The 27973-nt window shown below is 34.0% G+C and overlaps 1 protein-coding gene across 4 annotated transcripts; it reads left to right on the top strand.

Moving 5' to 3' along the window:
* Positions 1 to 109: 109 nt before the first annotated feature.
* Positions 110 to 27706, top strand: LOC130648361 (phosphoribosyl pyrophosphate synthase-associated protein 1-like). 4 transcript variants are annotated; one of them, XM_057454387.1, is made up of 13 exons: positions 567 to 583; positions 15737 to 15789; positions 17075 to 17203; positions 18239 to 18305; positions 18737 to 18813; positions 21260 to 21355; positions 21917 to 22032; positions 22221 to 22276; positions 23205 to 23383; positions 23678 to 23737; positions 24525 to 24595; positions 25325 to 25471; positions 26531 to 27706. In XM_057454387.1, the coding sequence occupies exons 4-13, from the start codon at positions 18298 to 18300 to the stop codon at positions 26687 to 26689; spliced, it is 969 nt and encodes a 322-aa protein (XP_057310370.1). In that variant the 5' UTR covers positions 567 to 583; positions 15737 to 15789; positions 17075 to 17203; positions 18239 to 18297; the 3' UTR covers positions 26690 to 27706. The 4 variants fall into 4 exon arrangements, with proteins under 4 accessions (XP_057310367.1, XP_057310368.1, XP_057310370.1 ...); XM_057454384.1 differs by lacking the exon at positions 17075 to 17203 and having other exon boundaries at positions 110 to 583; XM_057454386.1 differs by lacking the exons at positions 567 to 583; positions 17075 to 17203 and adding an exon at positions 5326 to 5720.
* Positions 27707 to 27973: the final 267 nt, after the last annotated feature.

Raw genomic sequence — 27973 nt, 5'->3', positions numbered from 1 at the left:
GACGTCAGCAAAATTTTTAACCCCTTATATGTCCTTAGTCGTTCGTAGAAAAGATATGATCCTACATTATTTTGATCAGCGAACGAATAAACTAAATTTCGCCATTTTTTTTTTTTTTTTTTGATTTGCAATGCTGACGTCAAAACGTCTTAAACAACTAACTTTTTCAATGTTCTATTGCCTAAGTGGATTTTTCCACGGGTCTTTATCGACTAGTAAACAATAAATGGCAGTTTTTTAACATATCTAACAGAAGATATCGGCAATGGCCTCCTGTGTCTTTCTTCCATAGCTCAGCACTACGTATAATCCCTCAGCTGGAGAAATCAACGTTGTTATTCTGTTATTGTGAGAGTGCAAAGGTTACCGTAACAGCTTTTGTTTATACTTATTATATCATATTATTTTACATCGTAATAGTGACCAGCTTCAAGACGGCGAATAGATTCGGACCACCATTCTTTTCTCAAGCCTCATACTTTGGCAAGAGTGGGAAAGCTGGGGGCAATAAAATGGGAGAATCAAATATTATCTTGTTTTCACTCAAAGGAACCGACCTTCTTCTTGCGAAGAATATATCAAAGTAAGGCTTTTATATGTCTTCAATTTTTAAGTTTATGTAATTTCAGGCCTAAAACAAAGCAAACATCAATTATGTTTGTTTTTGTCCTTCTTACCAGCTTTTTCCCAAAAAAACATTTTTTTCTCTTTTTGAACTCTCTAGAAAATCAATATCAAAGAAAAGAGGCAGACCACTTTCTATTTTGATATAGTTGTTTTGATTTCATTTTGAGAACAATGGACATGCAAGCACAGTTGTGTACATCAAACAGCAGCACTCTTTTACAGGGTAAAATGGCTTTAATGAAGATTAAAGATTTTTTAGGTAGAATAAGATCAGAATAAGATCCAAAAGGAACTGGAAATAAATTTCAACTACCTTATTCCATGAAATTAAGAGTCAAGAAATTAACGCAAATTATATTACCAGTCATCAAACTAAGGGGTCGTCTACAAATTTCGTATGATATTTTATACGAATATATACGAATATATACGAATTTTTGCTTTTAATTCGTATAAAAATCGTATACAATTCGTATAGTGTTAAATAGTTATACGATTTTTAAAAAATCTAATACGAATTTTATACGATTTTCATACGATTTTCATACGAATTGTCATACGAATTATATTCTCTTTCATACGAATTGCCATTCGAATTATATTCTCTTTTATACGAATTTTCATACGAATTATATTTTGTTTTCAAACTTTTAAAATGCGATCTAAAAAACATTTCTATCGCCGTTTTTCGTTTTAAAACTTTTAAAATGCGATTTAAAAAAACATTTCATTCGCTATTTCTCGTTTTTAAACTTTTAAAATGCGATCTAAAAAAACATTTCTATCGCCTTTTTCGTTTTTAAACTTTTAAAATGCGATCTAAAAAAACATTTCTATCGCCGTTTTTTGTTTTTCAACTTTTAACATGCGATCTAAAAAAACATTTCTATCGTCGTTCTTCGTTTTAAAACTTTTAAAATGCGATCTAAAAAAACATTTCATTCGCTGTTTTTCGTTTTTAAAACTTATACGAATTTAATTTAAAACTTATACGAATTTAATTTAAAACTCATACGAATTTAATTTAAAACTCATACAAATTTAATTTAAAACTCATACGAATTTAATTAAAAACTCATACGAATTTTATACGGTTTTAGAAAAATTTCATACGAATTTAATTATTGTATGGCAAAAGAAAATTCTTTTTTTGATACGAATTGCTACGAATTTTGTAGATGACCCCTAACACGGTTCAATGAATTTATTTTGAAACAGGCATTTAATTAATGCGGTTGAGCAAGGTTGTTTTCAAAAATGCATTTAATTAAAGCCAATTTGAGAGTATGCGATATTAGACAAAGCAAAAATTATGGCAACAGTCAGACTCATGGTAATGAAGCGGTCCCCTCTATTACAAGGCGGTTTGGAAATCGAGAAAAGGTTTTCGTTGTTTGGAAAGACAAGGTTAAAAATCCAAAACATATAAAAGAAAAAGTGCTTTTAGGTAATTTTTAAAGAAAAGATTGTATATACAAAGCTATTTTAAAAAAGATCACTGAAAAAGAGAACACCGTTGAGCTATCGTCTGATGAGGAGGAAATAGTAGAAAATTTGTAAAAAAAAATTTTTATGTTTTTAGGCTTTTTTATATTACAGTACCGTCCGAATATAATGTTACATGTGCATGATAGTTATCACCTTTACATGAGCTTTCAGTAGCATCAGAAATTTTGTTTTTATTATATATCCATTGTTAAATACATGATCTATTTTTGCATGTCAAAAACAATAGAGTTTTTGTCCCACACGTGAAATTTAATGATCGCATGAAATTTTCGTGTGGCTTATTGAATTTTATAATTGCCACAGCTGCTAAGGGATTAACACAAAAAATGTTGTTGTTTTGCACACGAAAGAAATGTTATATGTTTTGTCTATACATGCAACGAGTTATAAAATTTAAGAACGACGATAGAATTGCTTTTTTAGATCGCGTTTTAAAAATTTAAGAACGAAGAACGGCGATAGAAAAGCTTCGTTAGATTGCATTTTAAAAGCTTAAGAGCGAAAAGCGGCGATTGATATGCTTTTTTACATCACATTTTAAAAGTTTAAAAACAACGAACGGCGATAGAAAAGCTTCGTTAGATCGCATTGTAAAAGCTTAAGAGCGAAAAGCGGCGATAGATATGCTTTTTTACATCGCATTTTAGAAATTTAAGAACAAAGTTTTTATTAAATATTTATCTTGAAAAAACTTATTTTTAGCGCAATGAAAAAAATAAATATTCCTGAGAATATATAAATAAAACTTAAGAAAAACACTTGCAAAAAAACTTTTATTTTTTATGATTATAAATTTCTAAACTTTTGAGCACAGTAAAAAGAGTGTTAGAATTATTCCCAAATATTATAGTTGATATTTTGTGATTGTTAACACATTTAAACAATAACATGCATGTCTTAAATTCAAACAAAAGTTTTTCGTATATATTATTGTTAACACATGCACCTATAGGTAATAATAGAAACATGCAAAATACGTGTGATAACAATAGACACATAAAGTTTTTTTATGTAAACATGACATTGTTGTGCGACATCATGAAATGGGTGTACATGTAACATCACATTCAGGCAGTACTGTATAAAAAAGTCTCCAAACTAACAGTATTTTAATTAACGAGTCATGAGATTAAAAGTCTTTGAATTAACACTGCGTTTAATTAATGATCATTAAATTAACAAAAATTTTGAAAAACCGTGTTAATTTCATGAATAATTTCAAAATAAGGTAATTCTTTTTTTAAAAAAAAATCACTAAAATTTTAAACGAATATTTGAATAGGTTTATTTGACAACTGTGGCTTGTTGTTTTTTCTAACTACAGAAATGCTTGTACATGTGCAAAAAAAAACACAAATTTGATAGAAACAATGTATATATTTTTATTAAAATGAGTAAATACAACAAATTTTGTATGCATTGGACATTTATAGAAATTTTAAGGATTGGGTAAGAAAGCAGGTGCCTCCTTCATGCTTCGTCAAATGCACAAATATCTAGTGTACATCCTGAGCATCAGAATATATGCCTTATAGGCATCTTTTATGACAGATGAAATTCCGTAAGCATCAGGCGCATCGACATGTCCTGAGCGTCAGGCACATGCTTATCGTGTTTTTATTCATACCCTGAGCGTTAGGTGTATAAGAGAATTGAGATGCCCTGAGCGTCATACCGTGTGTGTCAGGTATATATGAGAAAATTAAGATGCCATGAGCGTCAGGAGATCAACCTACTCCTGAGCGCCAGACACATGTTTCCTATTCAAGTGATGATTACAGTTGAGATGCCTTGAGCGTCAGGTGCATTGACATGCCCTGAGCATCAGGTGCATATTTCCTATTTAAGTGATCATTACAGTTAAGATGCCCTGAGCGTCAGGCGCATCGACATGCCCTAAGCGTCAGGTGCATGTTTCCTATTCAAGTGCTGCTAATTAAGATGACCTGAGCGTCAGGCACATCTCAGTGAGCATCATATATGTTTCTAAGTATGCAACTCAGAACAGCAAATGTGGTGAAAATACATACGTGTCCTGGCGTCAGGTACGTTTCCAAGACTACTATGACTTGTATCAACACATAACTTTTCTAAACGGCTGACAAAGGAGGCCCAGCATACCTAAAATTTCCCTATATTGAGAAAATGAACAACAAGAAATATGTTATTTGCTATAATTTTAAGATATGGCGTGATACTAATACAATAATAACCGATTACCCGGGGCTGTAGCGCAAAATATCGCCCAAGACCAAGTGCTGACCGAGCTTGTGAGGTCAGTGCAATGACTGAGGGTGATATTTTCTGTACAGCACAGGGTAATCGGTTATTATTGTATTTGTTAAACGTCTAGCTAAGTTTCTAAAAATAAAAAATAAGAATTTTAGTTTAGTGCTCTTATAGTAAAATAATTCACTATCACTACATTTGTTAACACTCTGGGTCAAATTTCGAAACAGTCCTGTCTAAAAACAAACATTCTATTTAGAATTCAAATGTCCCTATAGAATAAAACTTTGTAAACAAAACATTACGATGTTTGACACATACAGAATAATGTGTGAGGTTGAATGCGCAGCTAAAATTTAGTTACAACGAATATTGAAGTAATTTTTTTAACTAGCTAGCTAGCCAAGAGTAACATGGCCTTCAACGAGTTTTATATTGTCTCGGTAACCACAAAGCCGAAGGAACGAATCTGAAAATGAGAGGAGATGTATTTTTTATGATTCCATCGCCCTGTATTTAGTATTTTTGACAAAACTGGATATCAGATCATCGTTTTTTTATGGAAAATATAACTAGTTAACTAGCCATGTTGAAGAAGCATCCAGACGGAATGTTACTGAATCTGGTTATTTTAACTGTTTATTGTTTTGTTTCTATCCTATGAAAATGTTTTTATCGATAATTGTATTGTAGGAGTTGGATATATAATCATTTCCAATGCTTCTTAAATAATTTTTTTCGTGCTTGTTTACATTTTAAGCTACCATTTTTCTTGACGACGGGCAATTCCGCAAAATATTGGCCCGTCGTCAAAAGGGCTAAGCCAATCAGAATGCTTAGAAACCCGTATTGCCCTAATTCAGACGGTTAACAAAGTATAATAACACAAATCGACTGGCACAGTCATATTTTATTGCAGCATCATTACAGCTGATATTACATAATACAGTCGTTAAGCAATGCAATAAACATTTCATATACAGGCTTCTCATTTTGTAAATATGTGCTTACGTGATAAATCATGTACGCCAGACGACGGCGTTACGCAATTGCATAGTGTATATACCTAATTTGCTTCTGGTACGCAATTTTTAAAATGGTTATTTATTTGTTTAACAACGCACATGCAAAGGATGTTACGCGTGCAATATGGGATTTCAAGGTTAATCTTTGTCACGCATTCATTTTGTGGTAGAAAAGTGGGGGACATTTTGAATCGCGAACCCCAAACACGATGATCGATGGAGATGGTGGAGACCGTCCCCTAACGTTTTGTGACATGTTGAGTGCAGCAAAGTTTTAGCGATGACACCGTGCTTTGCGGATGATCTAATGTAATAGTGGCCATTTTAAAGGTTTGTATAGGTTGTTTTTTGACTTTTTTGTTTTGAAAAAGCTTTGTATTGTGTTTTTTATATGTTTTTGCATGTTAAGATAAAATTATTGTCACGCTTTCTGCCATGTATGGATCCTAAACAAACGAATCATAAGATTTTAGCTAGGAACGTATATTTTAATATATATATACCTTAGCATTACTATTTTTTTCAGTTTGGTATAAGTGTTGTTTATCCTAGCTAAAATTATTGGGTTCCGACTATCTAGCTATGCTTATTTACATCTGGCTAAAAAGTGAAATAGTCCTATGCAGCCATAGTTTCCTTTTTCATGCAAAAAGTATCAACCACGTGTAACAAAACTGTCATTACATGTAGAAGACTTAAGCTAAACACTTTATACATAAAGTTACCTCAATTTTCCGCTCCATCGTTTTTACAGGTCGACATCTATTGCATTTTTGTGAATCTGCTAAATTAAAATTTAAAATGATAGCCATGCAACAATACAGAGAGCTTAAGATATTCCCGTTACTAATGGCATTTCTCCACAAAACACGCAGGTATAACGGACCCATGCAACATTCCCAGTAAGGTGTGCTGGCTCTTTCCAGTGTTTCTATTTAACTGAAGTTTTGATAAAGTTTTGTTTTGGAAAAGGGTATTACCCCTATATGGATGTGTATATATGGACCTTTACTAGCCACTCAGTCTAAGATTTTTTAAAAAAAACACAAAAGATTGGCCAACTGAGGGGTTGTAAACTGTGTTCTTATGTCAGCTAAAGTTGTAGGAATGTTATTTTTGAAAAAAATTGTGCGCTTCACTCGATTTACGACACACTGCATACCTGTACTAAAACGCTTCGCCTGGATGTGTGGGCACAGTTTACATTTCTTTTTAATCACTTTAACAGGTGTTGAACGCTGAGTAACACAGTTACTTGTGGCTTAACCCAGTGTTTCATCGCCGGGTCCCCTGCCTAGTTATATCAAATTATTCGTGGTGTAACAGATTTTGATCCTAATTTGAGAATGATACATTTTACATTAATATATTTGAGAATGGCATTGATGGTTGACATTGACGGTTTTGACTACCTTATGAAGCAAGCGAGAAGTCCACTGTTCCCCCCCAAAAAGATACTATTGGCAAAAGGTTGGTTGACGGGTTGCTAGAGCATTATTAGAAATTTTTCTATGCAGTTAAATCAAGCTCTATTAAGAAATGAAAAACATATAGATGATTTCTTTTTAGTTGAAATGTGTACATGGTATTATCTGCATGTAGCCTGTCGTTTTACTTTTACAAAATTCTTAACAACAACCTCATTTCAAGGATTTTAAATGATGATTAAACAAAGTATATTGGCCAATATTGTTTATATTAATTTTAATCATAACAAAAAACTCATAAAACACACTAAAGGTAAATGAGAAACAAGAATAAAAGCTTTAATCTTTTTGAGAAAGAAAATTTCTGTTGAAGAACATTGTGATGGATTTAATTAAATATTAACAGAAAGATATTGTGCATATGCTTTCTTTTATAACTCTTGTAAACAAACTTAAATAACCATGAAGAATGTATTGTGCAATATTTTCTTTTATGCATTTTTCAAAAGATCACATATTGAGAAGGCAGAGACAGGTATTTGTCCCATACCCATGCATATTTATTTTTTGTATGTTTTTCTTACAGTCAGAGATTAAATCTTTAATTCCTTGTTGGACAAGTTCTCATTTAGTTACCTGATGGTACAAGTGTTAGCCAAATAAGAGGGATGTAAATGTTCTTGTGACACTCTTTTGGTATCTCAAAATTAACATGGACAAAATAGTAACGCGAACCAGGAATAACTCGGATTTTGATGTTAAACCAATACCACCCAGTCTAGTGCTCAAATGTAGGATTTTTATACTACATAGGTTTTTTATAAGAACTTTAAATTATAAGTAAGGCTGGATGAGCCTTTTTTTATAAAAACACATCGAGACTACAATCGTTCTGTGATTATTTTTAAGCTTTGTGGATAAATTACAAGGCTAAAATGACCGGCATCACATGACTTTGCTAATTCTTTGTTGTTCACCTTTTGGTCACAGATGGAATTTTGTGGCCAATTTAGAAGCCCTGGACGAAATGCTTTTGTCCTATGCTAAGTTTTTTAAAAAATCAGATGTAAAGCAACGTCACCACCAACATAGTAACCACCCTGCCAGGCAGCTTAAAGATAATGTGACGATATGTCACATTGACAGTGCTTCCCAGATTTTAGCGATATATGAACAAATGAAAGATTTATAGTCGCACATACCTGACTTAACGGTTTACAGACAGCTCACAAACTTACCGCTATTTAAAGAGATCAGAACTAGTGTTTCAATGGACATTCTTAGGTACCAAATTCTAATGTTTCTCTTTGATGCCTTCATGGTAAACTGGAATAACGTTTTCATATAATCTTTAAAACACAAAAAAGTTTAGCTATTATATTCTTATCGCACGTGTACAATCCAGGACGTATTGTGAAATCCGTTTTAGTCCTTCGGAAAGTTCTGAAGCGGGGGGATGTCACATGGCACTGGAATTCTAGTTGAAGTTGAGGGTGCATTGCTTGTATAATCACACATGCGAAATGAGAAAACAATTCAGAAAGGGAATTGAAATGATTGATATCAATGTTTGTAGTGTCGGAGACTGCATATATACAGACTGTTCTATATTTGTATTTATAAGGCACAGAGTGAAGTGTATATAGCTTCTTTGTATTTAACTATATTACGAGACACACATGTTATTTCTTGTCCTGCTGGTATCTCTTATTTGGCGGCGAGGATTGGATTTTATAAAAAAAAAATTTACCACAACATTTCAGAAACATTGTCAGATCAGTACAAATACGTTTTCCACTTTGAATTCTTGTACCGTTTGGAAGAAAACTGTTACGCTCAAGCTGTGTCGCTCGCCAGGATCCGCCTCTGCCATTTTTTTTATTTAATTTGTGCTACGGCAACGACTTTACGTACGACATCACCACGCTCAACCAAATCAGGCTTCAAGTGTTGTGTGCGCAAAACATAAACAAATTTGGCGCATGCCTTAGGGAATGTTCGTTCGTGTGTGCAAGAATTTCAACTACAAGATCACGAAGAAACTACTTCAAACATACACAAGCGTTGGTGTATGTGGGTAGAAAATTTGGAATATTGTTTTACTTTTGAAGGACTAGATACAGTACCGACAGAAGATGGGGCTGTCTCACCAGAAGTTAAGAAAAAAGCAGCGCTCCTAGCCTTAGGCGGGCATCAGTTGCGGGAGCTCTACAACACCCTCGAAGATACAGGGACGACATACACTTAGGCAAAGAGGAAGATCGAAGAGCATTTCAAAGGTTCAAAGAATCTCACTGCAGAAAGATACAAATTTTTCTGCATGAGACCGCTATCAACTCAAGAAACTCATGATCAATGGGTTACTCGTTTAAAGACTAAAGCTAGAGACTGTGAGTTTGATCAAATGAACATGAAGGAATGGTTGAGTTGTGTCATTATTGTGGAGAAACGACACCACACAAAGGAAGTTGCAATGCGAAAGGTGCCACATGTACATAATAACTGTGGCAAGAAAAATCATTTTTCAAGAGTTTGTGAAAGCAAGAAAGTCAACTTGCTTATTGCACAGCCACAAGGAGGGTCATTTTACGAATATGGACCAACAGAAATTAAACTTGATGCAGTGAAGGAGAAGCTACGAACCACCAGTGAAAACTATCCATCTACTGTAATCAAGGTAAACATCGACAACACCAGGATCACTATGCAAATAGATTCGGGGGCAGATGCAAATGTAAACACTTAAAACACATTCCTCTTTGATCAACCAAGGCAAAACTGCAACCATACAACTCAGTTACATTGCCAATCAAGGGGGCATTTGAGGCACAAATCACTGCCAACAACAACAATGTCCAGGCTACCTTTTATGTAACTGCTGCACAAAGTTTAATGGGCAAATACACAGCTTTCGATTTAGATGTATTGGCTATCAATGTAAATCATCTTGACAACCAACAAACTGTAAAACAGGTATGCACCCAAGTACAATATCTAGATTATAGAGAAATGGACAAACATCTAACTCCCATAGAGACATCGATTGAACTTGAAAAGCAGCTTGAAGTTACAACACACAATCAAGAACAGAAGGTTGATGCAATCATGCACCACTTTGATGTAGTATTCAATGGCATTGGGAAGCATAAATATCGCGAGGTTCACCTTCATATTGATGAAACAGTGTGCCCAGTTGTGCAAAAGCAACGTCATATTCCGTTTGCACACCGTGAAAAGTTGGAGACTCTGTTACAGGAGCTTGAAAAGGAAGATGTCATTGAACGGGTAGAGGGACCAACTTACTGGGTCTCCAACATTGTCATAACACCAAAAACCGATCCATCACAAATTCGAATGAGTATTGACCTGACTACCACCAATAAAGCAATTCAACGCATGCGTCATATCATACCAACGATTGAGGAACTTAGATACAGAATGAATGGGCATGCCATTTTTCTAAGCTGGACATGAACCATGGTTATAATCAATTTGAACTTGATGACTCATCTCGATACGTCACAGTGTTTTACACTCATAAAGGCCTACGTCAATTCAAGCGACTCGACTTTGGCACCAATTCAGCTGCAGAAGTATTCCATGATGAAATGACTAACACTTTAGCTGACATCCAACAGGCTGCTAACATCTATGATGACATCATTGTATTTGGTCGTAATCAACGAGAACATGATTTAACATTAATCCAGGTTCTACAACGACTAGCAGACTGTGGATTAACATTAGGACGATCCAAATGTAAACTTAATGTGACATCTGTTAAATTTTTTGGTTTAATATTCTCGGCTAGTGGTATATCACCGGATCCTGCCAAGGTAGCTGTGCTTGATGCCATGACAGCATTCTCAAATGCAACAGAAGTGAGATCTTTTCTAGGCATGACTAATTTCAGCTGTACCTTTATTCCTGGTTATGCCAACATTACTGCACCTTTACGACAACTAACATGTAAAGGCCAAGTTTTTGAGTGGACAGAGGAGTTCAGCACTGCATACAACAAGCTCAAGGAAGTTTTGAAGCAGCACACAACGATGGCTTATTTTGATCCCTGTAAGGACACCAAGCTTATTGTAGACGGATCGAAGAAGGATGGTCTTGCTTCTATCCTTGCCCAGAGAGTTCCTCAAGACAACATCTTTAAGCCTATTCGTTATGACAGTAGAGCTACTACACCTACCGAAAGGAATTACTCACAATTAGAGATTGAAAGTCTTGCTCTCGTTTTTGGAACAACGAAGAACCACATATATCTGTATGGGCTTCCCCAATATACTGCCAGTACAGATCATCAACCTTTACTAGCCTTTATAAGCAAACGAAGCAGGACATGCCAGCACGTATTCTGAGGCATAAACTAAAACTACAAGGCTACAATTTCCAGTTAATACACGAACCTGGTTCAGTTAACCCATCTGATTATCTTTCTCGCCATCCACAGCAAAAGCAGGTCCATCCCAACAAGAAAGTAAATTTCCTTTATACTTAGTTACCAATGCTGTCATGAGAAGTGATTCAGCTATTACCACTGATATGATTGTGCAGGCAACGTTGGAAGATCCAACGCTTCAATCTCTTGCCATTGCTGTACGACAAGGATACATTGACAAGAGGCAGAAAGAGCTACAACCCTACAAAGCCATCTTCAAAGAAATCAGTGTGGACGATTCAGGTATTATATTGCGAGGAGACAGGATCATTATACCGTCACAGCTACAACAGAAAACTGTACAACTAGCGCACGAAGGCCATCAAGGCATAGTGAAATGCAAACAACTCATCAGAAGCACTATGTGGTTTCCAGGAATAGATGCTATGGTGGAGGCATCTATAGCATTTTGCAACCCGTGTCAAGCTGCAACAGATACGAAGCAACAAGAACCAATGAAAGCTTCTTCACTACCAGAACAACCCTGGATGAAACTTAACACTGACCTTGTTGGGCCAATCGAGGGTGGTAATGAGTACCTACTAGTTGTATAAGACATGTATTCTCGGTACCCTGCTGTAGAGGTCGTTCATGCCACATCTGCACAATCAGTACTGCCGGCCATGGATCGCCATTTTTTCTTTTTTTGGAATTCCGGAATATCTAGGGTCAGATAACGGCCCGCCTTATAGTAGCACAACATTTGCAAGCTATGCCAAATACATGGAATTCAAGCATGGTCTGAAAATACCCTTGGCACCATGGACGAATGGCATGATAGAGAACTTTATGCACAATCTCAAGAAGCTCTTGCAAACGTCTTTGCAGGAACACCTGAACTGGAGACACGAATTACAGCGCTTACTGCAGGCATATCGGGGCACTCCACATACAGTGACGGGTCGCAGTCCAGCGGAGGTTTTATTCAATGGCAGACAATACAGAACCCGGTTGCCTGCAGCACGCCGCGCTGAAAGGTCAAAGTTCCACACCGAAATATCAGTCAAGCAGGAGGCAAGGCAAACTTCGATGAAAAAATATGCAGACCAAAAAGCATATGTTGCAGAGAGTGAGCTACAAGTGGGTGATTGGGTTGTGTATCGCCAAAAGCAACAAAAGAAGAGCGATATGCCCTACTGTGGAACCCCACATCGCATTATCAAAAAGGTTGGCGGCAGAGTCACTGCAGAGTGGGATGGACATGTCATCACACGGCATAGCACCTTCTTTAAGAAAATTCCTAATCACCCAGGGAAAGAAAGGAGTCAGAAACTATTCACGAAATCAACATCTGTAGCAGACTGCGATATACCACCGTTAATCTGTGAAGGAGAAGCGGACAAAGACGCAGTAACCAGTGAAGATGAAAGTATGCAAACTGTGGAGTATGAAGTAAAGGAAGATTGGCATAATCTTGATCAAGAAATTACGATGGAACAAGTTAGAAGAGCTATACGTGAAAGAATGGAGCCGTCTAAGCTAACAGAATACGAAGTAGATCTCCCAGAGTCTTTGAAATAAAAAGGGGAGTAATGTAGTGTCGGAGACTGCATATATACAGACTGTTTTATTTTTGTATATATAAGGCACAGAGTGAAGTGTATATAGCCTCTTTGTATTTAATTATATTACGAGACACACGTGTTATTTCTTGTCCTGCTGGTATCTCTCAATGTTCAATAACACATCTTAGGAAGTAAATGACGCTTCACAAGACCAAAATTCAGATGTTGATAAAAGAACACGACAAGCAATATTAGCAGAAGATCCTGAACTAGTTCTTATTTTAAGACATATCAATTAAGGGAGACCTGGCGACAGTTTTTAAGTGTTTCTTTGAAGCAATGGAAGAAAAGGTGGATGAAAATACTTCTGCTGACGAGAGAAGGCATGGAGTTGCTCGCTTCAGTGACTTTCTGTCTTTCTCTCAAAGACAGAAAGTCACTCAAGCGAGCAACTCCATGCCTTCTTTCGTATACATGTAGATTTGCTTTAAAATTTAAAGTGCAATCCAGACAACTATGTGGTTCACACATAGACAGCTATTTTTGTGCTGCACTGTTCAGATTTGAGAGAATACACTGTCAAATACAGGGATGCAGTCACTTTTATGCGTTGTTGACAAATCCAAAATAGATTATGAGGATACAAGCCTAGCACTGTCAACAGGAGTTAGGGGGGGTGTCTATTGTTCCTTTAACTCTGGACCACAACATGAAAGGTTTACTAACACCTTCTGTCTGTCTTAATGTTAATATTCCTAAAACGTATGGCTAATTTTATCATGGTCAAGTATCAGTAACATTAAAAATTCTGTGTTAAGCAAATTCACTGTTTCGTCATACTTGCGAGATCGAAAGTTTGATTCCAGATGCTAAACCAGCATTAATGTTCTTTTCTTATGGTGGTCCTGATCACCATCTAAACTATAAAGAAAGCTGTAACTATAAATAACTTAACCTGCATAAGTTGATAGCTGAAAGGACTGTTAAGAGAATCATGTCCCTTTTGAGCTTGGATGGCCTATCAAAATGTCGCTTTTTTTTCCGGAATATGCCTATGCCGATGCAAAACAAAAGTGAAAACTTTGTAATGACATTCAAAAGTTGTGCTGAAATAATCCAGAAATCGCGAATAAATGGTGAACCTCAATAATTACTACACTCTAGGAGTAAAAAACAAAGTTTCATTGAAAGATACAATACCTTAAGTTGGTTCTCCATCTCCTTAAGACAAAATAAATGACATGAAAACGAATGTAATACAGGTTATTGATCAAAGTATTACAAAAGGGAGCTCAGCAAATGGATTTAAAGGATTCTCAATTTTGTAAGGAATTCCAGAAAATGCATTGTCGACAGAGTACCTACACCTTTCAAATATGCAATTGTTAGATATTTTTTTAATGTCAACCTTTGCGAAATCCAGTAGAGTAGCCATAGTTACCTGATCCAATGTTAAAATACAGTGACCATTATAAAGCATTTAAAAACTTAGTTTGGATGGAAACATCAGAGAAAGACATGCCAAGCCCTAAGTCTGTTGCCGAAGTGTTACAGGTATACATTAGCTCTAAGAATTTCTTTTGTAAGTCCTTTTTCATTATTATATAAATATCTTAATTACAGGCTAAAAGAACGTCATGGTGCATTGACATGCTTTAGTACTCATTTTTCATTGCAAAGTTCTCTGTTTTTAGATTTGCAAAAACACCTTCCTTGTTGAGCAAAATGAAGGTTAACAACGTGTTTTGAATGCAACAAGCCACGATGTGTGTACAGCAAAACTGCTCTTATTATTTTTGCCAAAATAATTTTTATCATGTTGGTACGCAAGGTCGTAAAACCTGCGTGTGTAAGATCTAATTTTTGTATCGTTCTGCAAATTATTCAAGCCATTTTACTTATGTGTTTCCAGTGAACAAAATAATTGTAAAGTGACATTCAAGCGATATTGTAAAGTCAGTGTTTCCATAGTATTCTAAGATAAGCATTGTTGCTTCTATAGAACTAAAAAAGGTTTTGTTTAAATAAAATGGATGCAGGCATTTTTGGGCGCTGTTTTCCGTCAGAGGGTGCTAGCCTTGTCAAAAAACCATCAATAAACCTCAAATATAATCACAGTTGTTTCGTTATTCTTTCAGAAAGTCTCTAATGTTATCACAGTTGATTTCGAACTTGTGAATATGCTGTGACACCTGCCGGAAATGAGAAAAAAATAAATTTATCTAATTTTTGATTGTTTTTTAATTCTTTTGGGGAAACAATTCGCTTCAGAATTCGTTTCAAATTTTTTAAATTTTTTGCTGAATTCCTTTTAAATAGTTTATAAGAATGTTTCTTGTTCATTTTTCATTCGCTTATTTCCAAAAACAATTGTTTAAAAATTGTATCAGATCGTTTTACCATCGTTTCACAAAATGATAACGATTTGGAATAATGATGATAAGATCTTTCAATATGATTGGGGAGACGATCTCTTAACAAACCTGTCTGAAAATATAGAGAGAAAAAACAAAACTGCTGCTAAATAGTTTGGAATTGTTACTTATGTGAAGATCATTGTAATGTAAGCACAATCTTGTTCTTTTTTTTCATATAATTACACCCAGCAGAATTACCTTACTTCCACTGAAATCTTGCTGATCGTCAATTCTTGCATTGTTATGTGTAAGTATAGGCCTGGTCAGGAAAATGTACCCCATGGATCGCTGAATTTCACAAGTAAATTACCTTACTTGAGTGATCCACGGACAATCAGCAAAGGCTTGCTTAAATTATTTTGCCTGAGTGTTGAAAGTCGAAAATGCATGCATCCTTTTCCTTTCAATAAACTTTATAATCAAGAATTTAATAATAAATAAATTTTTGCTATAGATTTTGCTGTATTTTATTAGAAAGTCTCCAGTTTTTGAAATTGGCTGATTAAATCATCCCCTGACTTTTTTAATCTTGAAGTTTTTAATTTTTTAGAAGATTGAGCATATCACTTGGAACAATGGAATGCAGGTTATTTGCAAACAAAGGTAGTGTCCATTTTCTCCCTTGTATATTGTGCAAAATTTCATTAGGGACACCTGCAAATATATTTTTATTAGACCCAACCATATTAATTTTTTTCCTATTTCAAATTCTCATTGTAAATTCTTCACTGCACTATAGTGTAGAGCGTGAACACAGATCAACGTTTCCAGACGATGTCATAAACCAGGGGTGTAAATCCCACCTGCATGAAGCCCAAAATGACTTATGGTAAACCTGATGTAAATCATGTGTCTGCATGAAACGGATTTTGCATTAATAATTCTGCATAAATTGTGTCACATTTAAGTAATTACTCTAAAAACAAGGAAAAGACAAGATCATTCTAGTTCTTTGGCTTAGAGAAACAGAAAAAACAACTGTTTCAAAGAAAGTCTAACTAAGCAAGATCTTCAATTGACCTTCCAGTTTTCAATTTTTAATTTGGCCCATATAATTTTTTGTCATCAAAAATTTCATACATTTATCAACGTATTGCCTTAATTGTAATTGTTCGATTGTCTCAGACCACTTAACATTGTTTGTGCAGACCCACAAAAAAGTACCATTTTAAATCATGGGAATTCGTCCTGGCTCCCACACACGTCACTATTTATTTGTGTAAAGACATGCACGAAACTTTTAAATTGCATAACACTTGTTCATTATTAAGTAGGGAAAAAATATACTAATCTTTCAAATAAAGGCCTCTTAATGAAGACAATAGTGCCCACAGAATAAAATGCGTATGTTAATAAGCGACCTCATAGCCTTTTTTCCTTACGCAATTTAATTTTTTTTCCTCAACTACAGTTAAAATTAAATTTATAAATGATAATTTTCTTTTTTTTTATCTTCACTACTTCCAAGGAACAGGTGGACACTGAAAATATGAAAATATATTAAAAATACAACTAAGAAGACACACGCAACTACGACCTCTCCATTGCTTTGATTCATTTTACCATACTATGATTCCTGAGATATAAATGGATAACAATAATACATAAACATTAGAAAAAAATATTCTGTACTTTTGTTTATTATACTCATACTCCCGAAATGTGTATTTCTTCGCGATTGACACAAAGTGATCCTTAGGATCAATGCTTTTGATTAGCTTTTACATTTGGTCACATTGATACATATTTCTCCTCACAACTAGTATTTGTGGCGACTGCAAATTTATTTATAATTTTGCATACTCGGCGGCTATCACACCATGAATTCTTATATCTGCATTATGCATAGTTTTTATGTTAATCAATTCACCTTTATTTTATACGTTAGGCATTTTATGGAACACATTATATACCAATGGTCTGGGGCTGAACAACAGTGACATAAGTAACTTTTATAAAGTCAAAAGGAATGACACCAGAGCAAAACAAAGAAACTTGAGCCAAGTCAATTAGCCAAGTAAAAACATAATGTATTTTCTTGTATGCATACAAATACCTTCCTACTCTTATAAGATATTTTACTGAAACTTTTTAAAACGTGTTTGTGTTATTCCCACAAGACAAACTTATTTGTGTATTGTATTGGAATGCGCTATTAATTAAATGTAAAAAAACATTGCAGAGGGAGAAAAAGGTCTACATACATACTCACAAAATGAAAAATGAACTCGCTTTATACAATATCTTCTTAACTTTCTAAATGTACAAAAAGTAAAAAAAAAGTTAAAATAAGTACAAAGAACAATTAGATTTGGAAAAAGTCTAAAATTTGTGTTTATTCCTACTAAACCTTACTGCTTCTCTGCACAGATACACCTTTCTGAACACCTGTATATTAAAAACTGCGTCTGATCAAGCGTTTTTTTCTGTTTTACTTCTTTCTGTTATGAAGTATGAAACAAAACAAAAAACATTGAAGAAGTTGACTTTGTTTTATAAAATATCAAAAATAGTATCCCTTTAAAAATAGTATCCCTTTAAAAATAGTATCCCTTTAAAAATAGTATCCCTTTAAAAATAGTATCCCTTTAAAAATAGTATCCCTTTAAAAATAGTATCCCTTTAAAAATAGTATCCCTTTAAAAATAGTATCCCTTTAAAAATAGTATCCCTTTAAAAATAGTATCCCTTTAAAAATAGTATCCCTTTAAAAATAGTATCCCTTTAAAAATAGTATCCCTTTAAAAATAGTATCCCTTTAAAAATAGTATCCCTTTAAAAAGATCTTATGTTATTTTGAACAGCAATTTCAAGCTCTACACTCTGTAAAGATTAAAATATATTGAAATAAAAATTGCATGTTGAGCAAATTAAATTTCTGCCTATGTTGTCTCTCTAATAAAGTAAGTGGATTTTTCAATCAGTCAAGTAACTTTAAAGTAAGTTGTGTTATATTTCTTTTATATGTGTTTTCATTTCTGTGATTATATACTTTTTATGCATCTTCCTCTCATAAGGAATTCCTCGCCTTAATATTATGTTCTGTTTGTAGAAACAAAGCTTACTATTGAAACATCGGTGCGAAACAGAGATGTTTACGTGTTGCAAGTTATGGATAAGTAAGTTAATATTCTTTTTTATAAGAACAATATTATAAGAAAAACGGAATGACAAAAAAGATTAGAACAATAATAATAAGCCGAAATTTTTCTGATTTATTTATATTTATATTACATTATATTTGAAGGAAGAATTTTTAAAGAATCAGTTGTTGTTATTTTAAGCAAAAAATTGTAATTTACTGGAAAAGAAATTAATAATAAAAGCTGAAGCCGAATTTTCTGATTCTTTTAACAAATAATTTACATTGACAATCAAAATAATCCAATTACCTTGTTACCTTCGTTTAATCTTTTAAAAGTATACTAATATATATGTATTCATTTTCATTTTTGCAAGGGAATAATTATATTGTTCCGTAATAAATATTTTTATGCTAAACATATACTTATTGCATTTGCTTTGAAACTTTTAAACCCTTCTATTGTAGCAATCCAAACGATTGTATCATGGAACTCTTAATGATGTGTTATGCTTTGAAAACTGCATGTTGTAGAAAAGTTATTGGTAAGCCCTCACAGTGTACAGTATGAATGATATTTTTCCTCGTTTTAATCCTAGCATACCAAAAAAAAATCCATGTATTTTGATTATATTTGTAGAATGAAAAATGGGGAACAATTCTTGTCATTCATAAGGAAAATAAAATTTAGTACAATCAAAATTTAAGTTACCAATAAATGGTAAAGCAATGCAACAGTAAACACAACATTGTGTTGTTATTCCCCATTAGGCTACTATGAACCTGTTTTAATTAATGCATTTTATTTTTACTCTTTTTTTGATACTGTGTATTGCAAGGCAGAATATTAGAGAGCTTAAGCACGAACGACGGCGATTGAAACTACGGCGTTCATTACATCAAAAGTAAATTTGCGCATGCTCAGAAATGACGATTCCCTTCGTGGCGTATTCTGCTTTCCGTAGGCAATGTTAAAAGATTCTGTCCCGCTTTGTGAAGACTACAACAGACATGAACAAAGCCAAACAATCGTAAATTCAGAAAATACGTCAACATTAGAAACCTTTTTTACTTTAATTAGCATTTGATATTTTACTTTGCAGAGAAATAGTTTTATTAGAACATTTAAATACAAAAAATCAACAAAGGAGAGGGTGAAGCGTGGATCAAAGTTGCAGATTCGCTAAATAAAGTTGAAAGGCCAACTTTTTATGTGGATTAACATAAAAAGTTGGCCTTTCTTGAAAAAAGGTGCACAAAAAAAGTTTCACAACATAAAAAAGCTTCCGGTATATCCCCACCAGAAACAGAACTGGATATACTTCTTGATGAAATCTTGCTGAAAATTAAAGAGTATGAAGAAATTATAGCCAATGAAGATATGACTCCAGAAGAAAAATGTGAAGGGGAAGAAACTTTGGTTAAAGATGTGCTTCAAAAATGTATGGAAAGTTTTGCTGAGCCGTCTAAACGACAAAAAGATACAGAGAATTGCGATGAAGCAGGAACTACCTCAGAAAGAAAAAGATATACTAGAAGTAAAACACTTTAATATCTTCGTTAAAAAAATGAGAAAGAAATGTATCTGAAGAACAAGAAATGGAACAAAACAGAAACAAGCAAAACCAGTTTCAAATGCTCATAAAACAGCAACAAAAAATGCTACAGCATAATCAGCAAAAACAGCAAGTTCAGAACATGCTGCCAATGCAACAGTCTTTAGTTGCATTAATGCTAAAAATTACAGACAAAATGTGATATCTTTTTTTCACCTACATTAATGTATTTTCTTCCTTAAATTCCGAGAATCTTTCTCTTTTTCTATAAATTAAATAAATTTCCTGTGTCTTATTGACTGAAAATGTGATTAATCAGCAGATTCATTCAAAATTCTGAGAAAATTCTTGAAATATACAAATGTGAGTAAACAAACTTAAGCAAAAATAAAGATGTAGTTTTCTATGGTTACACAAAATAGTCATGCAAGGATGGTCTTTCGACGTCAAAAGAAGCTGAAGTTGTGTTACCATACAAACACACTCTCACGTTATGTATAAGAGCACATGTCAAATACATTTTCCCAACTTGTACTCAGCCCGATTTTTAGGTTTTTTCGAAGTCAAGAAAGGCGAAATAGTTAGCTATGTCCGCAAAAACCCATTCAACTGCAACCCTCACTTTACTCATGGACTGATTAAATAATTTTTGGTTATGAATGGAATGAATCACTGTGTATCTTTCTGAAGCGTTTTGCTTATCCTTGCGGGTACAGAGACATGGTTGGAATATTTGGACGATCTGTTCCAGAGTTGAGCATCATTTCAAACCATATAACGGATCTAATACATGGCAGATATGGCCATCTTCTATCAAGTTATAACAACTGTTATAACATACAATTTCTTCAGGTACATGCAAAGCTTCAGCTAAACAGTACACATCGTTTTTCAAAAATCAGAAATTAGCTTTAAATCCATCGTTGGATAACAGATCTAAGTCAAAATGATCGTAATTCCAATAAAGAAATTCGGGATTAGTTGACCTGTGCATGTCATATAACCAGAAAAATCCTGCTAATTTGATAAAAGTAGCCCTTCTCTGACATCTCGTAAGCAGGGCATCGCGTTTGTTTACATTTAAATTTTGACAATCTTAATTTTTTTTTTGCTTAACGTCTTTTAAATGAGGGGAGTACATCGTACTAGACCCAGACTTCTGAATTTTTTAGACGCCTTAGTTTCAATCGCCGTCGCCCTTGCTTAAACTCTCTATTACTAAAACGATTTTTCCAGTGAGAAGTATTTTACGAATCGCTTTTTTTACAAGATTGTTAAAATTTTAGGCTCATCTCTGCTTCAAATCATTCGCTTGCTTTACATTTGCCTTTACTCAAGTAATAATAAAAAGATACATTAAATTAGAAAAAATAAAATATCAATCAAAGTAGAAGTTGTTATTATTAGATTATTAAAAAGAAATTTTTATTTATAGTTATGGTTCCGTATTTACCATATTCTAAGCAAAGTAAGATGAGAAATCGTGGTGCGATACCTGCCAAACTACTCGCAAAATTACTATGTAGAGCAGGTATATGTCGATATGTTACTCAATTATCTTACATATTCTAGTCATCAGGTTTTTATACTGTCTTTTTATTAACCTTTGCACGAAGTGGCAATTTAGCTACCATTTTGAACAACTTTGAGCTTTCTCATTAGGTTTTCTGTTTTTTTTTAAATTTTTCTTCTTGTCTTGCATTTGAAATGTCTTTTTGTTAATTAGCAAATATTTCTTGGGTTTAAGGCAATAAATAACAAATTAAATTTTGATAAATTTTCTCCCTGATCTTTGTCAGAGCACCTTCAGATCACAAGTCTTTTTGTTGTTTATTTTCTTAAAAAATTTTTATTGGGGGTTGTATACACTCTAGGTGACTTGAAACATCATATAATTTTAAAGTAACTCCTAACTTTTATGTATATTTTATGTATATTAATCTTGGAAACTATATCTGATTTTAGATTAAAACGATTGATCAGCAGAAAGTTAAGAAAACGTTGTTGAACGTTTAGAGATGTAAAAGAGATGAAATGCTACCTTAATTCTACCTGAACTTTGCAGGCTCACTTTTTAGACTGTTTTTTTCAGGCATGGATCACATGCTGACTATGGATCTTCACTCTAAAGAAGTTCAAGGATTCTACGACTGTCCAGTAGACAATCTTCGTGCATCTCCTTTTTTGATCCAATACATTCAAGAAAGAGTAAGAATTACTTGGTTGCTGTGTCTCACACGAACGAAACTTATTTGATTTTTATAAAACAAAGCCTTATTCGTAACAATTAAATCCACACATTTCTTCCGTGATTGCAGTAAATCCTACAACGAAAATGATTCATCGTAGCAGTTTTCAGATTTATACCTTATTGTTATTATTAGGTTTTTTCCTAGATACCAGACTATTTCGAAGCTGTTATTGTAGCTAGGCACCCAGGCGCAGCTGCAAGGTTAGTCAAACAACTTTTATAAGTATTTTCTATTTTATTTTGCAAGCATGGAACTTTGCAACTGGGTTTATTATTTTTCTTGTGTGTTATTGTGCATGCAATATTTCCAATTTTTTAAACAACCAACAATTGGATGGACTTTGTAAGCACAATTGTTGTAAGGCAAAAAAAATTATCTTCTTAAATTATACGCTTTATGATTTTCTGCTGAAAATCTCTCCTTGTTAAACACATTTTCTGACTACCTGCTGCTTCCACGTTGATCGAGATTAGTACTGAACACTTTCAGTGTGAAAAACCATGAGTTTAATAACCAGCTGAGTCATGCGTAAGATAATAAAAGTGTGAATCGTTCTTTTCTATTTAGCATACAGTTTGAGAATATTAATAGTAATACCAGGTTTTTGTGTTCCCCACATAAAATTTGTTGGTTCCTACCCAAGTATTATTTTTGAGTATATTTCTAAAAAAGTCTTACATTTTGACTTGAGTCTTGTCTGGCTATAACGTGTTTCCTTTGTATTGTATTTATTTTAAAAATAATTGATTGAATATAAAATCGATGTATTCCTATGCACGGAGTGGAGAATTGCAACAACCAGTGAATAAACTTTCTAACGATAATTCATCACAATTGTTAAAATAGAACAGCAGCTGTCAGGAGACTGAGTTAGTTTAATGAAACTTTTAAATGAGATGGTTTTAAAACCCACTCAAAGTTTGTCTCACAACCATCAGAATTAGATCCCACCTAAAGTGTATGTTTTAAGATAAAACTTCTCGTTATTTTATCTCTAGTATAACTATATGCCTCCAATAAAATATTCAGATCCTACTTTTGATTTTTTTTGTTCACATTTACGAATAAATGTAACTGTGGTTAGTTTGTTCCACAAGACAAGCTATTAGTCTATGTTTAACTTTTAAGGGCAAATTCCTTTGCTGAGCGTCTTCAGCTAAACATTGCTGTTCTTCACGGAGAGCAAGCGCTAGAAGAGTCTGACCAATGCGATGGAAGAAACTCCCCACCTGCTGCAAGGAGAGCTCGGAGTCGCGCGATATCTGAAATGTCTGACAGGGATTGCAGTGAAATTACAGTACCTCTAGGTATATATGTGCTCTTTTTTTATGTACTATATCATTTTTGAAGCCATCTTTTATGAGTGGTATATCCAGTGTTCCAGAACACTGGACCCGTGTTGGTCTTTTAAGTTTTAAATATCAATCAAAGCAAACCTCTATCCTTAGTAGAGCATTTTAAAGAAAGTACATGTTTATTCCCAAAGATTTTTTGACTAACACTTAACACAGAACTTGCTCAAAAATGGAGATTTTGTCTAAGTTTAGCTACTGTTTTTCGTTGTGTGTGTGTGTGTGTTAATGTGGATTAATCTCTTATAGAACTCTATCAACGCCAGTTCTCGAATAATGGAGTGTACTCCTTGCAGTATTCGTATCTCGGTAAGCGTCCTTGGATGCTGCCAACTATGCATTAAACATACTCACATAGTTATTACTAACGTCGCTTCCTCTTTTAAACAGTTCCCTCTAACAAACTGCACCCTTTCATAAACTCACCCTTGCTGCCATAAACTTCATCAGTTTATTTCTACCTAAATACGCCTTTGCTGTGTAGATCTTGGTACAGGGCCTTTTAAAAAGGAGTTGAATTCTTAGGTAATCCACCAACGGCCCTCTCCCACAATTTTGCGGTCTGTCTTGGGAAAGTCATTGAAATCAAAAGCTTTTCCACAAAAAAATCAGTGAGGTAAAGAAGGATGGAAAGAAGCAAGCTGGAAGGAAGAGAGGGAGGGAGAAAGGGAAAGAGGAAGGGTGGGAGGGAAAGAAGGAAGGAGGGAGGGAGAGAATAAGTAGGTAGGGAGGAGGATCGGTGGGTGCGTGGATGGGTGGTAATTTATGCCACGGGTGTTCTTAAAATATTTTTACGTCCACGTTCATAGCGCGCCATTTTCGCGAATATGTTGTTGTCTCTCTATAAAAGCAATCTTTACAATTTACTACAATCCATAAAAATGATTCACAAAATTCAATAGTCACGAAAACGATAAAAATGCGCCAAATTTTTTCGTGCACTTTTTTTTAACTCTGTTCATTCGTCAATTGCCAGGTATGGTCTGTTATAGTTACTGCTGTGTTCATTGTGTTTTATTCGAAATAATAGTTATACTCTCAGACGGCAAGCACGTCATATTCCACTGATTTTATTTTACTTATTGTGTCATTTTAGGTATGCCGACGAAAGTTAAAAAGCCGTTAACAATTGTGGGCGATGTGAAAGGAAAGATTGCAATAATCGTGGTAAGAATGTTACCATAAAAACATCATTTTAAGAGATGAATTTCTTCACTGGTTATTTATCTCGGCGTCTTTATTTAACCAAACATTTTTCCGATTTTTTTTTACCGACTAATTTATTATAATTTTTTTGGCCATTTTTATTGATTTTTGAATTTAATACCTTTGAGTCAATAACGGTTAAAGAGGTAACACGAAGAACAGCCTTGTATCAATATCTGCGCTCATCTTCTTTCTAAATAACATTTCAAGTGAGCATAGCAGAGAAAAAAGAGAGCTTAGAAGAAAATTACGAAGCAGAAGTTAAGGACCAAAACAGAGAACATATTCAAATAAAATAAAATAAAAAATTGACTGATATATACAGTTTTTATTGTTCTCCTGTTGAGGTTTTATTGAAAGGAAACAAGCAGCAAAAAGCGACTAAACTCAAAAATTTAATCAGGCAAGAGTAAGAAAAAATTTTGCCGCTTTTTTATCGAAAATATGAAGCCTTTGAATTTTTATCCTATAGGTCGATATCCTAAACTTTTTGTAATTCTTTTTTCACACATTAACAACATAAATTTAAAAAAAATATATTTTCGGAAATGTTTAGACCCTCTATAAACATTCAACTAAAAAATAATAAGATAAATAAAATTCACATTTGTTTTGACTTAATTTCGCTGCAACGAGACCTTACAGAGCTGAGGCATGACTTGTTTGGAAACATTTGTATTTGTACTGTAGGAAGATATAGTGGACGACGCAGCCGTCCTGTGCGACGCAGCGAAAATATTAAAGATGGAAGGTGCCAACAAAATTTATGTTGTGGCTACCCATGGCTTGTTTTCTGGTGATGCGCCACGGGTTTTAATGGAATCACCCATTGACGAAGTATGAACAATTTGTTAAAAAATTCTAATTTAGGAAAAAGGTTTGTTCTGTTTTGAGGTTTTAAGCTCATTTCAGCTTGAAAAGTACATGGCCATTTGGGATTAGGGCTTTTTGCATTCAAGTATATTAATATCTCTTACGTAAATGTTTTCCCGCAATATCAAATAAATTTTGCAAACAAAAATATAAATGACGAGCATCTTAAAATATAATTTAAGTTTTTAAAGTCTAGTCATTTCTCCTGTGTTTTAAAGTTCTTTTAAAAATGTCGTAGCTGTTCTCTTTGAGTATTCTTTTTATAAAAGTTGTGACAGTCATGAGGAATGCTTTGCTATGACATGTAAGTGATCACCCTCACTATTCCACAACATTTTGCTGCACTACCTGAATTTATTAAATTTCTCATTTATCTGAAGGGTGTCAACTTTTATACTTTTAACTTGGGAGAATTTTATCTTCTAAATTATGCTGATATTTTCGATGCTCCCCAGCTGGCAAAAAATCGACGTTTAAACGACCTTTAAAGGAGGTCTTAATGTCTTAAAAGCCGCATATAAAAAGACGTCTTAAAGAAATAGAGGAGAGACGTTTTATAGACGTCTTGAATGAGTTTGACGATGGTTACATAAAGCTTTGGTAACCTCGCCTGGTTTTTTAATGTCTCATCAAATAAGCAAGGGTGAAAATAAGTAAAATTTAAAAAAAAACTGAAAAAAAGAACATACCTACAAACATCTCATTTCTGCGAAATAAAAACAAACAAACAGAACTATCATTTTATTATTTTACCCAACCAGAATTGATGTTTAAATTTTTGAAATGTGGGAATCTATTATGTTTTAAATAAATGCCACTATATAAATTTAAATGCTGGTGAAAATAAACTATACTGTCCATTAGTACTGGCATTAGAGAGAAGATAAATCGTGTGTTTTTAACCATGTTTTTAGTAGCTCCAATATATTTAAATGTGCATACATCTTTGGAATTTATAATATACTGTTTTTGCTTCTTTTTTTAGAAACTATTCTTAGTCTATATTTAGGTATTGATTTTTAGGTGATTGTAACTAACACGGTTCCTCTTGAAAACAAGCTTCCCAGCTGTCCAAAGATACGTTCAGTGGATATTAGTCCAGTATTGTCAGAAGCCGTGCGACGTATTCATAATGGCGAATCAATGTCCTACTTATTCCGAAATATACCTTTGGAAGATTAGATATGGCGGGATGCAGTATGGTGGAGAAAAACAAAAATTAATGACGCAAAAGTTGATGATAGTTTTATTAAATTCTGTGCCGTTTGCGTCATGTTTTTATTTGAAATTGAGGCATTCTAGTGTTCCGCGTGCAAATATATTTTGTCTTATTTTTTTAGTTGGGGCGCTTGTGTAGGTATTATCAAGTTATCTCACAATCCCAATTAAGTTTTATTTTGTAAAAATGAAAACAAACCCAATTTCAATTGGTTTAATATCTTCTTCATTATGATGGAGAGTAAATTATGCACTGACAAGATGTTCTTCTCCACGGGGAGTTTTTTAATCCCAAGATGGCGTCGACGACTGTGTCGTGTACTGTATTGTACACCCCTAGTCAACCTATATTCTACGTCCTTGCATACTTTCCATAAACTCAGCATTTTCTTGAATAAAATGTTTTATATTTTAGTTCAGATTTGTGTATCAAGAAGTCGTGAAGAAACTGTTTATTACGACAGAATCGAATGACATCTGACGAGTTTAATTTCCCACCCACGCTGTCATAGTCTTTCAAGAGCACGTCAAGTCTTGTCAAATCTTTATAAACATACAAGCAAACATGCTATGAGCAAACAATCTTAATGAAGGGCAGTGTGACCGTGCAGTTGTCTCACTGAGAAAATGAGGCCAATACTATTAAACTAATTAATTCACGCGTTCACCCGTTATCACCCCCCCCCCCCCCCCCCCCTACTTCGCTATTGCGGTGCCAGACAAATAAAACACGGGTATTATTACCAGTAGGCTAGGATCTTTACCAAATCGTGAAATTTGTTATTTTGCCATAACGTTACGTTAATTTGCTATAAAAGTTTAAATGAAAAATTAACAATCAACTAAATTCTTGGAAAAGCACAAGGATAATGTGAAACAAAAAGGAAAAGAAACGAGATGTAAAAATGTTTTTTATGGTTTCCTGATGTTAAACAATGTATTTGCGTACTTAAGATAAAAAGAGAATGAATGTTTCTTGCATTACTAATTTTTTTTTGGTTGTGTTGCGAACCATCACCGCAAATTTCCTGTCCGTAACAATCTTAACTGTTATTTTATAGTTGTTTTTGTGCGCTTATTTTTTTGTGTTAGCTACGATCCTGCCCAAAATATGGAGACGTGTTTTTTTCCAAAAGTCTTTGTGTGCGATATTTCGGGGCAACCTAACTTTTTAACATGCCAAATGTTCTGCGACTTGAAACAAGGACCTGGAAGTCAGCACCCTGTTCTGTAATTTACTCATCATAA

The sequence above is a fragment of the Hydractinia symbiolongicarpus genome, chromosome 7 (genome assembly GCF_029227915.1).
Source record: "Hydractinia symbiolongicarpus strain clone_291-10 chromosome 7, HSymV2.1, whole genome shotgun sequence".
Classification (NCBI taxonomy): Eukaryota; Metazoa; Cnidaria; class Hydrozoa; order Anthoathecata; family Hydractiniidae; genus Hydractinia; species Hydractinia symbiolongicarpus.
The sequence above is the reverse complement of the archived record's forward strand: the minus strand, read 5'-3'. Positions and strand labels throughout refer to the sequence as shown.